We start from the raw sequence: 16,030 nt of genomic DNA, 5'->3' as shown, positions 1-16,030 counted from the left end.
AAAATGTTTTACAAGGGTTTTTAAGCTTTTTTGTTATAACCGGATATTATCGGATATTTATCGGATATCCGACAGCTTAGCCTATCAGAATCGATATCTGATTTTGATATCCTATAGGATATTATCGGATATCGAATATCCGGTAGTGCTTAACATGTCGGATATCGTATTTCTAAATATCCGACGGATATTCTTCCATTGATAGGCCTAATTAGCACTACCATAGAACTTAGGAGATTATCCTAGGTGACGTGGACCGCCAATCTAGCTGCTAGATTAGCACACCGTGGGAATTAGCGTAAGGGAAAGAAATTTCATCCAACCGTTGATATTATAGGAGTACAGTTTTCACCGTAACTATTCTCCATTTATTTCATTCATGATACTAATGAAATCAGTCAAAATCTTCACTTTTCCGTATTATTTAATGCTTGTCGCTGCAACTACCCAGACTCAATTGTTCCAACTCCCAAGTCGAACTCAGTGGAGAAGAAGGTAGGAAAAAAAAATCACAAACTCTGTCGCCGGCTGTTCGTTATTTCCATCTTATTATTGTCTCTACTAATTCTGCAGGTTGAAAATCTGGAAGGATAGATCTTCATCATCATCGTCATCATCAATGACACCACCTCCTATTCTGTCATTAGCCCTTCCATCTGGAACAGGTCGAGTATTAAGCATCCAATCTCATACTGTCCAGGTAACAATCTCTATTGGATTGTTTCCCATATTCTAGAGCATATTCTGCAATATAAAAGATTGGTTTTAATTATACCTAATTTTTTCATTTTGTTTCTTGACTCTATTGCTTACAATGTAAGATACTAATAGTTGATTGCAATACTTAAGTCATGAAATTGTGTAGATGTCTGAGAGATATGTTTGATTAAACATACCAATTGAATACCCCTTTCGTTTTGGTTTTAATTTTAGGCTCATCCATGCTACTAGGTACTATACTATTAATGAAATGTATGGAAAATGAATTGCTATTCACCTGAATTGGGAATTTTTTAGTAAGAAATTTTAGTCTCACATCCCCTGAGAAGGCCTATAAGCCTCGAACAACCCTTCCCTTGCAAACGATTTTCAAGGAGATTTTAGGTCCATGGAATATCATGCATGTATGAGGGAAGTCAATTATGGGATGAATTTGGCTTGGATTTAGATTTTTTTATCATTGTTGCACCGTTGGATATGAGAAACCAGATAGTATATAAGAATAAAAAGAATGTTACTTAGAGATACATGGCTTCAACTACTTATATTTTCTTACTAGATAAACAAAATCTATTTTTATCGCCATGCCTCAGAATTGCTGTTGTTATGGGCACCAAGGTCTTTCTACCAACTGAATAGATTTCTGTTGAAATGTGATATCCTTAGGCATGACACCCTTCAACTATGCCTGGCTCTATGCATGATCTTTCTCCTAATGATTGTTTGTATTGACTTCCTATTACTATATAAAAGACATTTTCTACCTCTTGGTTTCTAATTTCATCATCGTTATCGTTGATTTATCTTTTATAGGGATATGTTGGCAATAAATCAGCTGTCTTTCCTCTTCAACTTCTTGGCTTCGATGTGGATCCTATCAAGTCTGTTCAATTCTCCAATCACACAGGCAAGCTGCTAATACCACTTCCTTGCACGAGTCTGACAACTCGAAAGCCTGATATAAGGAGGCGAGTTTATCTGTCAAACCTGAACTAGTTCATGGTTGCATGAAATCTGGTTTCGAATTGACGGAAGGTTGTGGTCTGACTAAGCATGGCTTCATTGGTTTGTATAGGATATCCTACATTTAAGGGCCAAGTTTTGAATGGACAACAGCTATGGGAATTAATAGAAGGACTAGAAGCGAACAATTTACTGTACTACACTCATTTGTTAACAGGTATGTTATGGTTTTACTTGCTGTATCTGTTGTTTGATATCTGCATATTTAGCTGCTGTTTTCAAATTACAAGATCATGGCCCTATCGATGAGCAATTTGATAGTTCAAATGAGTAATTAGTTCCAATAACATGATCATGTGGCTCTTTTATTTATACTGGAAAGTGGGCGAGGTAAACCAAGTTCTATTGTTCATTAGGCTTAAGCAAAAATGAATACCCATTTTTCTTTCGAGCAATATGCATGTGAGCTGTCTCTTGCTCTTTGAGTACTTTCTGCAGCATATCATACTTCCTGAAAGGTCTTATTTTATTCTTTTCTTCAACAATTCTAATTTAAAAGGGAGACTCTGCCATTGGGAGTTTATACTGGGTTTTAGTTGTAACGTCCCCCATATTTTGCTCAATCCATGTGAACTTCCTTTCAGGGCCATCATAGTGAGTTCTTAATTCTAAATTACTTCGGGAAAACGAACCCCACATGTAATTTTCTGCAAATGCTCAAGTTACTTTGTTCTGATCTTTTAAAGCTGCCCACCTCTTCGATGGTGGCAACTGGCGTATACCATTCTTTTAATTGTTTCATGTTTGGTGCGGCTTCTCCTACACATTCCATGTCTAAGAAAAACCTGATAATCGAGTCTATTCGTAGAGACTTGGACATACAGTATAAAACACTGATCTCAAACCTGTAATAGCTTTACAGAGATATTGATCAATGTATTAGAATTGAAGTACATTGCAGGCAATAATTCAAGAAATGCTCTCCTATCTATAAATTTTTGTTTTGATTATGTATTTGTTAACATAATATTTTTATCAACGCATTTTGTCAGGTCTTTCATCACTAACTTGAGTCAGTGTATGTGCAGGTTATATTGGTTCAGTTTCATTTCTGGACACTGTTTTGCGAGTTGCTGATAAGCTGCGCTCAATCAACCCAAATTTGCAATATGGTAAGTTTATTGAATCATTAACAGCATTGGCGCTACTTAATAATTTGTTATTTCATCTAATACTATTTTAGGAAGGGTTTTTCTTGATAATAATTATGGTCTCCATGTTTAGTTTGTGATCCAGTTATGGGTGATGAAGGAAAGCTTTATGTACCTCAGGAACTAGTATCTGTATACCGTGAGAAGGCGAGAACTTGACTTGATGTAGTAAATTTTTTTTATGGCTCATTCACTTCCAGTTTATGTCTCTGCTTTCTGGAAGATGGATGCATGAAACCAAATTTCCATATGTTGAAACTTGAAATCCAAAATTCCAATAACTGGGTCGAGTTCTCAAATGCACACTTCACGTTAACTTAATAACTTATTCTTAATCAGTTCGATGGTTCTATGCCTTTGCTAATATTTAGGTTGTCCCAGTAGCTTCCATGTTGACTCCAAACCAATTTGAAGCAGAACAGTTGACAGGTTTCAGGTAAACTCTAATGTCTTTTGATTTTATCTGAACTTGTAAATTTTATTTTTGATCATATGATGTTATTTACCTCTGAAGCTCTTCAGTTTTCAACGTTAATTATCTATCAACTATCAGTACAACGTGCTATTTAACAGGTTATCAAGTTAAAAGTGATATTTACATTTTTGTTGTTTTAGTCTCTTATTTTCTGGGTCAGACGGATCTGTTTCTTCCCTTGCGCCAACATTCATTATGGTAAAAAACTGGTCTTTTAATTGCTCTACCCTTTGTATGCAGGATTGATTCAGAATCAGCTGGTTTGGAAGCTTGTAACATTCTTCATGGATTTGGACCTTCAAAGGTTTCTGTTCGTTTTTAACCTATCTAAGATATAGCTTTCCTTTTAAGTTCTGTGCTTTGATAACCTGTCTAGCTCAAAATTTGTGAATTATGTTTCATGAATCTTTGTTGGCGTGTCAGTATGTGATTGGTTTCTATTCAGCAAATTTCTTAACGTCAATGTACCTATAATCTCTGAATTGGTTTGGAGTTTCATTCTATTTAATTAGAATTGATGATTGTTTTGGTATGAGCTATATTTTGTTTGATGAATTTTACAACATGCTGTTTCTAGACATGCATTTTGTGGTTTTGACCTATTTCAGTATGCATAATTCTCCTTTTGCTGCGTGCTTCAGGTTGTGATCACAAGTGTGCATCTAGGGGATAGTCTCTTTCTACTTGGGAGCCATCAAAAAGTAAAGGTACGATTATGTTCCATGGATTTTCTCGTCAACATGTCATTTCTTTTGCTCATTTAAAATTGTGTTACTTGTCAGAGTATAAATGTCACCTCACCAGCTTTTTGTTGTTCAACAAATCTTTTATTTAGGCATACGCCGCATACCAATGCATAATTTTCAATTTGCTGTAGATACGTTTTCACTGATCTTTTTTATTTTTTCAGGGTCAGCCTCCTGAACAATTCAAGATCGTGATACCAAAAATCCCTGCATACTTTACGGTATAGACTCTGCATCCCATGATCTCACATGTAAATAGAGGATGCTGGAGTTGTTAAGTTTGACCTCTTATTGCATTATGACTTGCAGGGAACAGGGGATCTTACAACAGCACTGCTACTGGGATGGAGCAATGTGAGATTTTGCAAACTCTCCTTTATAATGTATTAAATCAATGTAACAAGAAAAACATCTAAATATTGAATCCATTTGCTCATGTCTTGAATAGAAATACCCAGACAACCTCGATAAAGCATCAGAGTTTGCAGTTTCAACCTTACAGGTATCCTTTTTGCAATGTCTGCCATCTTTCTTAAAGTTCGCTACACAGGACTATTATTGATTACGAGAGCGTGGGATTTGATCCATCGTCCAGCAGTTTGGACATTCGGTTGGTCCAGAGCCAGGAGGACATCAGGAGCCCTATGGTTAACTTTAAGGCACATACTTATAAGTAGATGGCAATTTTCATACACATGTTTACCTTCGTGGAACTTCATATACAACATATGGTCATTGGTTTTGTGAAACTCAGGCAAACAATATTCTTCTATTTAAAATGTTATTATTCCCTCAACCTTTAGTATATGAGCACAGATCCGTTGACAGGCTCGAAACACACAGGATTTAACAGTGACGAGTATTATTATTATATCAACCTTTCTTTAGATATAGGAAATAGTGTTATACATTTGTAGTTAAAAAGGAATAAAGTCAAGTACCTTGACGTAGACAGCATACATAATAACTCCCTTCTTGTTAATGATTCTTTTTCAAGTATGTAATGATGTCCCCTCTTGTTTTACGATGTGATTCGAGTTTCCTGAAAACTAGCGTCACTGTTGAACTTTAGTCAAAGTATAACAACGTTCGAAGTATTTTAACATGTCAAGTTTTCTGGCAAAATTATTTCATCTTATTTATTGCGTTTTTGCTCTAATTAAAATTCTTAACACCTTGGATTTTTGATGGATACAGTTCTCAGCATATACAACTGTAAACAAATAAAATACCCTTCTTCTCCTGCATTTGAACTTGTAGCCTACTCTCAATTCATATCATGATTTTGGTGTCTATACACGTGCATCCTTTCTAGAACCCGTTGCAGTGTCATTGATCAAGCTACTAACTTCAGAGGCCTCATCATTGCATTGTCTTCGTGATCCAGAATCTGCAAATAGGAAACGGAAGAATAAGATTATTATGTATGTACAAATAAGATATATTGCAAAAGACTCCATGCTGGCCTAAAAGGTGCAAAATGCAGCAATAATTGAATACTGGCGGTGGTTGTAAAAGATGGCGTCCTCATCTTCCTTCTCTCTTGACTAGAAATTCGTTGTAAAGCAGTGAACCAAATTCAAAACATGATATTTCACTGTCAAGAGCTACAAGATAGCAAAATAGAATAAGCTCAAGCTGTGTGATGAAGGCTTCCATGATTAGTCCTGGAATCTACTTTTGCTAGAAAGACAACATAATAAAGAGGAGCTTCCGCAAAGTTGAAAGCTTTTTCCTTTCTATCTCTAATTCTCTATTCACATTCACCTGTCACACTTGTACAGTTATGCCGACTGTGATGCTTTATTGTTCGAGATGAGGCAAAAACAAGTGATCGATAATTTTTTGAGAATTTTCGTTGTAGTTGGGGTAGGGTACCCTGGCTTGGCAAGGATTAGACAAAAAGTACAGATATTTTTCTATATATGCAAGAAAAGTCAATAATATTATTGAAGGAGGAAAAGGACTTACATGGCAATGGTATACGTAGCCAGGTTCAGATGATGCGTCGAATGGATAGGACTCATTTGAGTGAATGTGAGAAAATCGAACAAGAATCTCCGTCATGAAACCTGGTTGCATTTTGAACACATTTTTCCATCCTTGCTCATGTCTAGGAACACCACCAATTCCTCTACCTACTGCATACTTGCTTACTTCGCACTTAATCGGATCGTTGTTCTTCGTCATACACTCCTTGAATTCATCCAAGTTTACAAGTTCTTTTCGATCTAGTACTGTGAACAATCCTAAATGTATATGCAATGGATGATTATCCTCTGTCAGATTAATCACGTACCATATTTCACTTGTCCCTATTTTAGGTGTCTCAGTAACCTTTTCATCGTAAGATTTCCCATTCAAATATAGATGTGTTGGCTCATCGATGCTGCTAGTGTACTCGTACATGGCTATATATCTCGTTCGCGAAGCACCGGAAGCATCCGCAACCGGGTACTCAATCAGTCTCTGGGGCACATGACTCTTGTCAACTTCATGCTTCTTGTTGATGAAAAACTTCATGATTTTACCGTTGACTTGGTCAACGGGATCACCACCTGGGAATGGATAAGGGGCATCATTGAGCAATATGACTTCATCAGATGATGACGTGGAGAAATCGACGACCACATCAGCAATCTCAGATGGAGCCAATAGAAGTTTATCAACCACGACCGGCTGTTTATTGTACGCAGAATCGGATCCGATGTGGATAAACCTCAGACCGTTGGAGAATAACATTCTGAAGAATCTTGCATTACTTGCATTGAGTATACGGAATCTATACTTCCTACGTCGGACACTTATCTTTGGCCATGCTTTGCCGTTGACAATAATCATGTTACCAAAATATTCCGGCTGCCATTGTGGATGTATAGAAGGATTATCACCAGTGTTGTTCATGTATATAGAGCCATCCACGTTAAACATTCGATCGAAGATAGCGAGCGTTTGATCGTAATTATGACCAGATGGAAGCCGTAAGGGGTCTTCAATCTCAGGATGACGAATGATGTACGACCCGAAAAGACCAGCTAATATGTTGACTCTTGTTAACCCCATTGCATGATCATGATACCATAGATTGCCAGGTTGTTGATGATTATTATACCGATACGTTCTTTTAGAAAATGTTGGACCAGTTTCTTTGAATCCAGCGGTGAACCATGCATTAGAATGGCCGTCACTTTGTGGCTCAATTATACCGCCGTGAAGGTGTGTCACAGTCGGGACACCTTTCTTTGGCTTGGCAGTTGGTATTGTTGGATCCCATGGTAACAAGTGCTTCTCAGGGAGATGATTTTGCCACTTTACGTAAGTATCGACACCGTGGATGGCTTCAATTGTTGGACCAGGAACTGTTGCTCTTCTTTTTGATACACCAAATGCGAAAACTTTAGTTGGTGGAAGGTCTTTGTGGAATTTCTATAAAAAACACACATCACAGGAGCAGTTATAATAAGTTAATGAGAAAATATGACTAAAATACACAGTCGACATGAATTTCTATTCAGGCTAACTGTTCATGAACTCGGTGGTTCTCTGTCCAAATTAATGGGACTAGCCAAAGAATTAATACTCATTGTATTTATTGTGATGTGTATTAATAAACTAACGTGGAGCAAAGCCAGCTTAGAGATAAATTGCCAAAAGAAGGCAGAAGCATCAGAACATACAAGAATTAGAAGGGTTTGCCGGCCTGACAAGTTTACCAGCTTCAGAACTGTAAGATCTGAGCAGTGTCTCGAATTGTTGCAGCAAGTAGAATTAAGGTTTCTTTATGGGGTTATGTAAGTTGCTTCTTAATCCATACATCTAGAACCAAGGGTTCTGAATGAGACTTGGTGTTGAAATGAAATGGAAAGAGACCAGAGAAGAAGATAGTATTATTACCCATTGCTTGAGGAACATGCCAATCTTGAGTATTTTGGAAACAGGTAGAGCATCTTTGAGGTGATAACCTCTAACTCTAGGCATAGTTGGAAGTTCATCAACAAACATTCTCAGCAGCTTTGGATCTTTAAGATTATCACCTCTCCTCCATGCAGTGGTACTGTTGCTGTCACTGCTAGTAGCTCCTGATGGTGTGATAATGGAAGAAGCCGCAGCAAAACTTAAGAGAAAAAGAAACCAAAACATCTCCATAGTGATTGACAATCTGCCTACAAACAAGTGTGATGAATATATAGTTTTTTTAAAAGTTCTACAAGAATAGAATGAATTTTATAAACATAAAAATGACATTATCTAGGGAGATTTTATTTGAGAGACAGAGAGTGAATGAGTGAGAGAATTTTATACACATGAACTAAATTCTGAGCTTCTTTTTCTTCACCAAACAAAGACTTAGGCTATGGTGGTGGGGTTTTGATATTTTTCCAGATGTGACTACAATTTACATTGACCATATGTGGCTCTCTTAAATGGTGAGACTAAAAATTGCGTTTTAGTGCAATTTCTTACAAGTATAGTCAAATATATACAGTGCTTTAAAACGTAGCTTAATTTACCATATCACTAATCTAATAAGGTAGATAGCTGGAAGAGAACAAATAGAGACAAACCAAGAAAGTAGGATCATTTTTGTTTGTATCGTTGTTTGATGGGAAGATAGAGTTAAGAATGAAATACAAGGTTGCAAGTTCTCCGAGCAACGTTTAGTACTCCTTCCGTTCTTTTTTAATAGACCAGTTTCTATAAATAAAAGTTTCAAAAAAAATATGTCAGTTTCCTAATTGGGAAAGTCAAATGTTATTTTAATTTTTTGGGACCACTTTTCTCTTAACTTCTTTTGATGACAAGTGTCATGTGGACCACTTCACTTTACTTCTTTTGCTAACAGTGTCATGGAGACCATTTCACTTCACTTCTTTTATTGACAAGTGTCATGAGGACCACTTTCAATGATTAGTTCTCTTAATTTCCTTAAATTTCGCTAAAAACAAAACTGGCCTATTAAAAAAGAACGGAGGGAGTACTATTTTTTTTCCTCCCTTGATATGTGGCTTTGAAAAAACAATGAGCTCATAGAAAATGAGTAAGCAGGTATAATGTACAAACTTCTGTACTGATAGGATTTGGATGCAGCTTGAAATTTTTATGGAGCAAAAAAAAAAGAACAAGATTTTGAGAACAAAAAGGCTGACTTTTTATGAAGCAATTTTTTTTTTTTGCTTCCGAATTTTGAGATTAATTTCTACATATAAAAAAGTACAAGTTAACAAGAAAATTAGCATTGCTTTTTACATGTACCATTTTTTAGTTGCACATATAGATTAACATGACTACGAGAGATGGAAGATTTAAAAAATAGTTAACCAGAGTCCGATGATGGTAATGCACTAAAGCTCCTTGATTGAAAATTGGTGATGATGTTCTTGGTGAAGTGAAAATAGACCAATAGAATTATATATATACACAAACATCCTAAATGTCTAAATTTAGGTTTTCAAATTTATTTTAGTTAATGTGATAATAATTAAATTTAGTAATAATCAAATTAAGTTACTCCGTTTATATCAAATTTCCAAATAATTTAAGGTTATTTACAATGTTACAAGTTTTTACGTATTTAGTTTTTTCTTTTTTGAAGCATTTACACATTTAGTGAGATAGGTGCAATTTATATTTTCGGTATAAAACTTAGAAATAAATATATAATATTACCAATTATAGGGTTATGTGTGCTCATGCCTGTCCAAATCAGCTCAGGCTTGTAAAAATTGTGCTTAAGCTTGTGCAAGTGTTAGGGTTGGGCATGAGTTGGCAAGTCCTACTCCTGGGTGGGCAGATGTCTAGCGTATCCCAATCTACAAAGTAAAAAAACACATTTGGCATTTATACGTCGGATAAATGACTAATTAAAATATTACATGATATTTTGCAAATTTTCCTAGGCTCCAAAACTGTATCCAACTCGTTTGTGAAAGAGCTTGGGTAAGTCTGGCAAAACCCTTTTATTGCTCACCAACTTCCTGCTGCTCTTTTTACCTAACCTAGTTTACTTAAAAGGATGCCATAGAATGCCTTTAGTTATTTTATTCCTTCAAACTCTAAAAAGCCGTTTTTGATGAAGTTAGAACTAATGATTTTTAAGCGCACAAACCCTTCTTGTGGAGTCTGAGGTGTTAAGCACAATACTTATGCATACTCATTGTAAGAGCCGCAAGCAGCAGGCCTCTAGGACATTATCATAGTTGCGAGTGAGTCTTTCAGCACTATCTGATTAATTACTTAATACTATTGAAGTAAACCTTGAATTTGGTGTGGCAGGACAATGCGCCAAGCCTTCAATTTGATGTGGTATCTCCCCCCCTCTCCTTTTAATGCCAACAACCCATACTTAAAAATGCTAACTTTTTTTTCGTTGCTCCCGAATTTTCGTCTACGCACGTATGTTTGGGACGTCGCACGTATTATTCATGAAGCCCGTCTTTTTAGTATGCGTCGTTCGATTCTGTCCATATCCAAGTAGATCCGTTGGATACTACTAAACTACGAAGTAGCCCGTTTACAAAACAACACTTTCCTTTTTATTTCTCCTCGATCATTCGTCTTCTTCTACCTTGATTCTCTCTGGCTGTCTTCTCAACAACTGAATCTTCAATTGTGTTTCGAACAACGGAGATCAAGAATTGAATTAATTGTTTTCTTTTCTTCGATTAAGCATGACTAAAATCGTTTAAACTGAGCTGTAATTCTAGGGTTATTTTCGGGGGTTTTATTTGATTTATGTTTATCAACGGTTTACTAAAATCTTTCAATTTCATTTTTTTACATTGAATTCGTAATATCGGTGGTTTGGATTATGGTTCCCCACTTTGTTATTCGAATTTGTACTTCGATGGTTTTTTCTGAAATACAAAAACCTTTATGGATTGAGTTTAGTGTTCAAATATCTGGGTTGTATGTGGCTATTAGATGCATGGGCTAACGTTGGTGATGAAGATGGTGGTTCAAAGTTAATCCAATTGACGATAGATTAGTTGGGTTATCATCTTCTTCCATTAGTAATGTGATTCCGAAATGCTAATTGGGTAAATTCATTTTGTATTGTAACTTGGAATTCTGAAGTTCTGTAAGAATTTTAGGGGGTTTGCTTGATTTGTGTTTCTATGGAAAATATAAAATCTTTTGTCTTTCTTCATACAGATGGAAATGAGTTTTTAGTAGTCACTAAAAAGTCAGGCTTTTTGTTTCTTAATTAGTACAGTACTATTTTTAGGAGAACTTCATTGCAGAATTGTGAGAAGTTAGGGCTATGAGTTTCATATTTCAGGTGGTTCAGATGATTACGTTATATTCGTTGAGTGAGCTTGGCAACCATGTCAAATGTTTAAAAGCTATGGACTATAAATTCAGTGGTGAAACAAGAAGGAAATAGAATGGAAAACTAGCGAGTCCAGTTGGTAGAGTGAACATGAGAATCAAAGTCAAACAACTTTTCTATTATACATTATGGTTGTTTTCTTTTGCAATTTTCATGACGCTTTTCAAACCACAATCTTTGTGTGATGTTAACTGGTGCAGATTTTTCCAATTGGAATAGAATGAAGCTTTGTTACTGTGATGGTGATCAAATGCTTTCATGTGCTTAGATTTATTTGATGTTGTTACATGTAGACTATGTAGTCTGTGTTAGAGACTGGAAAATCATTTATTAGGTTTGCCAATATGATGCTGGGTTCTGTTCTATGCACTGCAGTTGGATTCCCACTTGGTTGGGCTCATTTGAAGCTTATGAAGAAGGTAGAGGAACAAAGGCTGGCTTATGAAAATCTATGCTTCCAGATGAGAGAAAAGAAAAGGCTGGGGTTGGCCGTGCCATTGACAGGCTTGAGGAGAACTTCAGAAGATCGAAATAACAGATACAAGAAGAAAGTTACATCTAGGTAAAGAAGTGAAACAACTTGGCATCTTTTTGATATATGGCTCACACAGCCTCACACATGCACTGTACATCCATTTCTCCCATGGTAATGTAGTCTGTTGGTTATGGAATCCAAGATCCAAATTCATTATTTGTCTATGTTTTCCATTTGTTTGGTCTATACAATAATCCAGCAGGCATAGTAGAGAAACATTATAATATTTATGTTGTGTTACTTTTTCTGATTTGCTGACTTCTTCTAATGTTGGTCTCAATATTAACAGATTACATTATAATATTTATTGTTTGTCTTGCAGTCTTGACTGTATTTGCAGACCTCTCCCCCTTCAGTTACAAATTTGCTAATTCCCATTACAGCTAAATCCGGATTTCATTCATAAAGAAAATGTTACAGAACTCCCTTTTGTTGAGGTGTATCGACATGCAACGCACGTGCACTCTGCTTGTACAATTAAGGTAAATAAGAAATGAAAAGAATGTGATCTGGAACAAAGATTTTGAGCATCTGTGCGCTGAATTAACTGCCTCTCAAAATAACATTTCTCATCCACAAATCTTAAAAAATAAATTTACAATGATAAAGGATTAAACAAAACTCACTGTATATCCCCACTACGATCATCACTGACCAGAGTAAAAGAAAATATAAGAAAAGAAACTTTGGGTCCCGAATATGCTAGTTTGGATACATATTGAATCTTATAACTTACTGAGGTTGAAAAATGAAAGATCCAGCAGAATTTTGTTGGTGTCAGTGTCTGCACGATGAAAGATGTGTGTACCTTCTTCTCCACATAGGACCCTATAACTGCCGAGCTTAAAAATGTCTGCTAACTAATAGTCCCGGGCTTAGGAGTAAAAATGTTTTTGCTTTTTTCTCGTGAACTTCCTTCCAAAACTTCCGCCATAGGGAAACTATACGTCAGTGCTTGATATTTAAGAAAGCCTGAATAAATAATATGTTTAATGGAGCATGAATCCACTGAACCTCTTTTTCTTCATTGTCCTTTTGCTAAATATGTATGGGTTACCGATCTTTTCCCAGTTGATTTAAATTTTGATACATCTACTACCTTTCTAGATGTTTGTCAAGATTGGATAGGTAAAAATAATCATGTCATTCTCTTGGAAATAATTTTGACAAAAATTTAGTTTATCCGGAAGGAAAGATGCAATAGATCTTTCAAAAAACAACAACAAACACATACCCAATTAGCCCTAGAGAATTAAAGACACTTTATTTTTTGGCATAAGGATAAATACTTAGCTAATAAAGACTCAGCTGGAATAGTGGAAAAACCTAAATGGAAAGCTCTCAGAACTTCTCAAAAGAAATTGAATTTAGATGCAACCTGGATTTCAATAAATGTACCAGCAGGGTTTTCTTTAATCTTCATAAATGATGCAGGGGGTTTCGAACAGGGCATAGCAGGACCTATCACAGCCTCATCCCTGGAAGAAGCAGAAGCTTTAGGACTTCTGCAAGCATCACTTGGACAACAGAGGAAAGCCTATCAAATCTCAGTGTGGAGGGAGGCTGTAAGAATCTTTTTGATTACTTGAATGAAATATCTTCTCAAATTTCTGGCAGAATCAGACTATTTATGGATGAAGTAAAAAGAGACTTCAATCGTTATCATAATTTTTTAGGTTTTTTTTTACATTCCAAGATTAGCAAACAATGTAGCTGATATTTTAGCAAAGGAGGCTAAATCTTTTAAAACAATTACCAATTGGAGGAATGAACCTCCATCTTGTATTTTGAATGCTTTAGAAGTAGATAAATCTAATGTTGGGTTGGAATTGATAACCCAATATTAGATGGCTCTACTATCCCTGGTGTAAGGGTTACCAACTCCCTAAGTTAGCATTTGAATACATTTTAACTTACAAAAAAAAATCAAAAAAGTTAACAATCAACACCCAATGCGTAAAATGCTTCATTATTTACTTTCATGTATACAATGGGATCCAAAAGGGAATAATACAGACATAACTCAGTTTTCAAGAAAAAATGATTACAGATCTTTTGATTTGTTATTATCTTCACAAATTGAATCTCAATGGTTTGCTAACTCTTTCATTTGTTTCTTTTCTTAATCTTCAGTATTCTTGTTTTTTGATTCACTATAATCTCTTTAGGTTTTTATGTTAAATATGATCAACTAATCCTCACTGTTCTCTCCTAAGATGTTGTTGCAGCTTGTGATTTCTATTATGGCGTTTGCCTTCTGTATAGTTGTGTTCTGGAGTTTGTCGAGCTTGTTATTTTTGATTGTTTGACAGTATGGAAGATCTGTGAGGCCTTCAATGACATTTGGTGGATTAAAGTTCAATTCTGATTCAACCCAGTTACCTTGTTTAGGAATAATACGCCTTTCCCTCAGTTCAAAAAATTTCAAAAATCAGGACTACCAAGTCATCCGTAGATTAAGACTGCTCTGTATACTTGAAATATCTTTAACCATATGTTCTTTCCTCATTAGTTCTGTACGATTTTTCCTATCTTTATTGAGGATAATCTAGGAATAGGTAACAATATCTTGCACCTACCTAGTATAAACCCTAATAAAAATTATTTCCCGTCTCAATTCTTGATTCTCCACCTTAATCCTAAAAACCCAAAAGCTTTCTCCTAGTTCACAATGGCGGAAGAAGGAACAAATCAAGTTGAAGATTTGGTCAACAAGTTCAAGCAGGGTACTCTAGATTTAGGTAATATAGAAGAAGTGGTGGTGGTTCAAAAATACAATAACTCCGAAGACAAAGAAGATGGAGAGACTGCATAGGAGGCTTCTGCAATCGGGAAAATCATCATTGAAGGAAGGATGAATCATGACCTTGTTAAAAAGTACATTCAATATACGTGGCCATTCATACCTGTTGAAGATATTCGAATTGTTGAGATTGAACCTAACCTATTCATTTTCAAGTTTACCCAATCGGATTTTCTTAACAAAGTAATAAATGAACGTCCTTGGAGCATCAACAAGAAACTCTTGGTGGTCCATGATTACATACCAAGCATGATTTATTCAGAAAAACGTTGGGGTTTCCAACAGTTATGGATTCAATTGAAATTTCTTTTGCCTGAGCACATGAATATTGCTGCTGTAACAAAAATCGATGAGATAATGGGAGAAGTTATGGCAATTGAACGTAAAGATGCTATACCAAATGGTAGTGATCCAATTAAGGTTTGTGTCAATATAGATCTTACAATTCCACTGAGAAGGGGAGTCACGGATATCACCAATGCAGGATTGTCTAAATGGATTAAGTTTTTCTATGAAAGACGACCAAGTGGTATACGCACTGACTGTTATGTAGTTCAACACTGCAAGGTTTCCTGTAAGGATGCTGCTAATTTCCTTGAAAAAGCGCATGAAAAACCTTACTTCTTTGGGAAAGTTAGCAACTTGAGGAAAACTATAACTTCAAGTTCTACTACTAATGCACCGGTTTCGAGGAAAAATCAGAAGAATTTCGCCAAAACTACTGTCTTTGTTCCACCTAAGGATGGAGTTCCCATTAACTTGGATTTCTTACTCAAGAACAATGAGTCTGAAAATGATGAAGCTCTTATATTAGGTAAAAGGCTTAGAACTTCTACTGAAGATTCCTCGAGTTCCATAGATGTTATATCCTTTTCAACCAATGCCATTTGTGATGACCTTACGGAGAACCAAACAACTCAAAGGTGCACATCTCAAGAAACACAAGCTGGATATGCATTGACGGAGAGTCAGGTAAATCCCATCTATTTTATCACTTTTTATCGATTCTTTCTTACCCGCTGCATTAATATCTTCCTTTGTTTTTTTGACTTTTGTCTTATATGTGATATAGTTAGTCATATAACCTACATTACTGCTTGCATTTATTCCCCAATTAGGGTTAGCTCATTTAAGGCTTTTTACTTCATTTAATTTGTTCTAAAACACTTCACGTGTTACGTATTAATTTCATGCAAATTAAAGGCTTTTCTTTCACCAACAAGTTTAAAGCTCTTATTCTCATCCTA

General features: G+C 35.7%; 2 protein-coding genes and 1 long non-coding RNA gene across 5 annotated transcripts; 2 read left to right on the top strand and 1 right to left on the bottom strand.

Annotated features, from left to right (window-relative positions):
* The first annotated feature begins 395 nt into the window (after positions 1-395).
* On the top strand, positions 396-5,240 carry LOC113275459 (pyridoxal kinase-like). Of its 3 annotated transcripts, none has more exons than XM_026524965.1 (13): positions 396-495; positions 574-700; positions 1,534-1,627; positions 1,796-1,900; positions 2,772-2,855; positions 2,968-3,041; positions 3,266-3,330; positions 3,610-3,673; positions 4,011-4,076; positions 4,280-4,336; positions 4,425-4,469; positions 4,564-4,617; positions 4,711-5,240. In XM_026524965.1, exons 1-13 carry the CDS (start codon positions 428-430, stop codon positions 4,765-4,767), a joined length of 960 nt encoding a protein of 319 aa, XP_026380750.1. In that variant the 5' UTR covers positions 396-427; the 3' UTR covers positions 4,768-5,240. The 3 variants fall into 3 exon arrangements, with proteins under 3 accessions (XP_026380750.1, XP_026380751.1, XP_026380752.1); XM_026524966.1 differs by having other exon boundaries at positions 4,714-4,911; XM_026524967.1 differs by having other exon boundaries at positions 4,564-4,615; positions 4,650-4,854.
* On the bottom strand, positions 5,233-8,411 carry LOC113275458 (multicopper oxidase LPR2-like). The gene is made up of 3 exons (XM_026524964.1): positions 8,010-8,411; positions 6,087-7,541; positions 5,233-5,505 (listed from the first exon to the last, which is right to left on the bottom strand). The coding sequence occupies exons 1-3, from the start codon at positions 8,259-8,261 to the stop codon at positions 5,452-5,454; spliced, it is 1,761 nt and encodes a 586-aa protein (XP_026380749.1). The 5' UTR covers positions 8,262-8,411; the 3' UTR covers positions 5,233-5,451.
* Positions 8,412-10,460: 2,049 nt separating this feature from the next.
* LOC113275460 lies at positions 10,461-13,885 on the top strand. Its single transcript, XR_003323598.1, has 3 exons — positions 10,461-12,007; positions 12,303-12,462; positions 13,415-13,885. It is a non-coding gene; the product is annotated as an uncharacterized LOC113275460 (long non-coding RNA).
* The last annotated feature ends 2,145 nt before the right edge of the window (positions 13,886-16,030 follow it).

Source organism: Papaver somniferum, chromosome 4, assembly GCF_003573695.1.
Source record: "Papaver somniferum cultivar HN1 chromosome 4, ASM357369v1, whole genome shotgun sequence".
NCBI lineage: Eukaryota > Viridiplantae > Streptophyta > Magnoliopsida > Ranunculales > Papaveraceae > Papaver > Papaver somniferum.
This window is presented reverse-complemented; position numbering and strand designations above follow the sequence as displayed.

Coding starts and splice junctions, on each gene's coding strand:
- LOC113275459 (XM_026524967.1), top strand. CDS start 428: ATGCTTGTCGCTGCAACTACCCAGACTCAATTGTTCCAACTCCCAAGT. Junction 1,901..2,771: donor CTACACTCATTTGTTAACAG/GTATGTTATGGT, acceptor GTGTATGTGCAG/GTTATATTGGTTCAGTTTCA. Junction 3,331..3,609: donor GAACAGTTGACAGGTTTCAG/GTAAACTCTAAT, acceptor CTTTGTATGCAG/GATTGATTCAGAATCAGCTG.
- LOC113275458 (XM_026524964.1), bottom strand. CDS start 8,261: ATGGAGATGTTTTGGTTTCTTTTTCTCTTAAGTTTTGCTGCGGCTTCT. Junction 7,542..8,009: donor GCATGTTCCTCAAGCAATGG/GTAATAATACTA, acceptor TGTTTTTTATAG/AAATTCCACAAAGACCTTCC. Junction 5,506..6,086: donor GCTACGTATACCATTGCCAT/GTAAGTCCTTTT, acceptor TCCTATTTGCAG/ATTCTGGATCACGAAGACAA.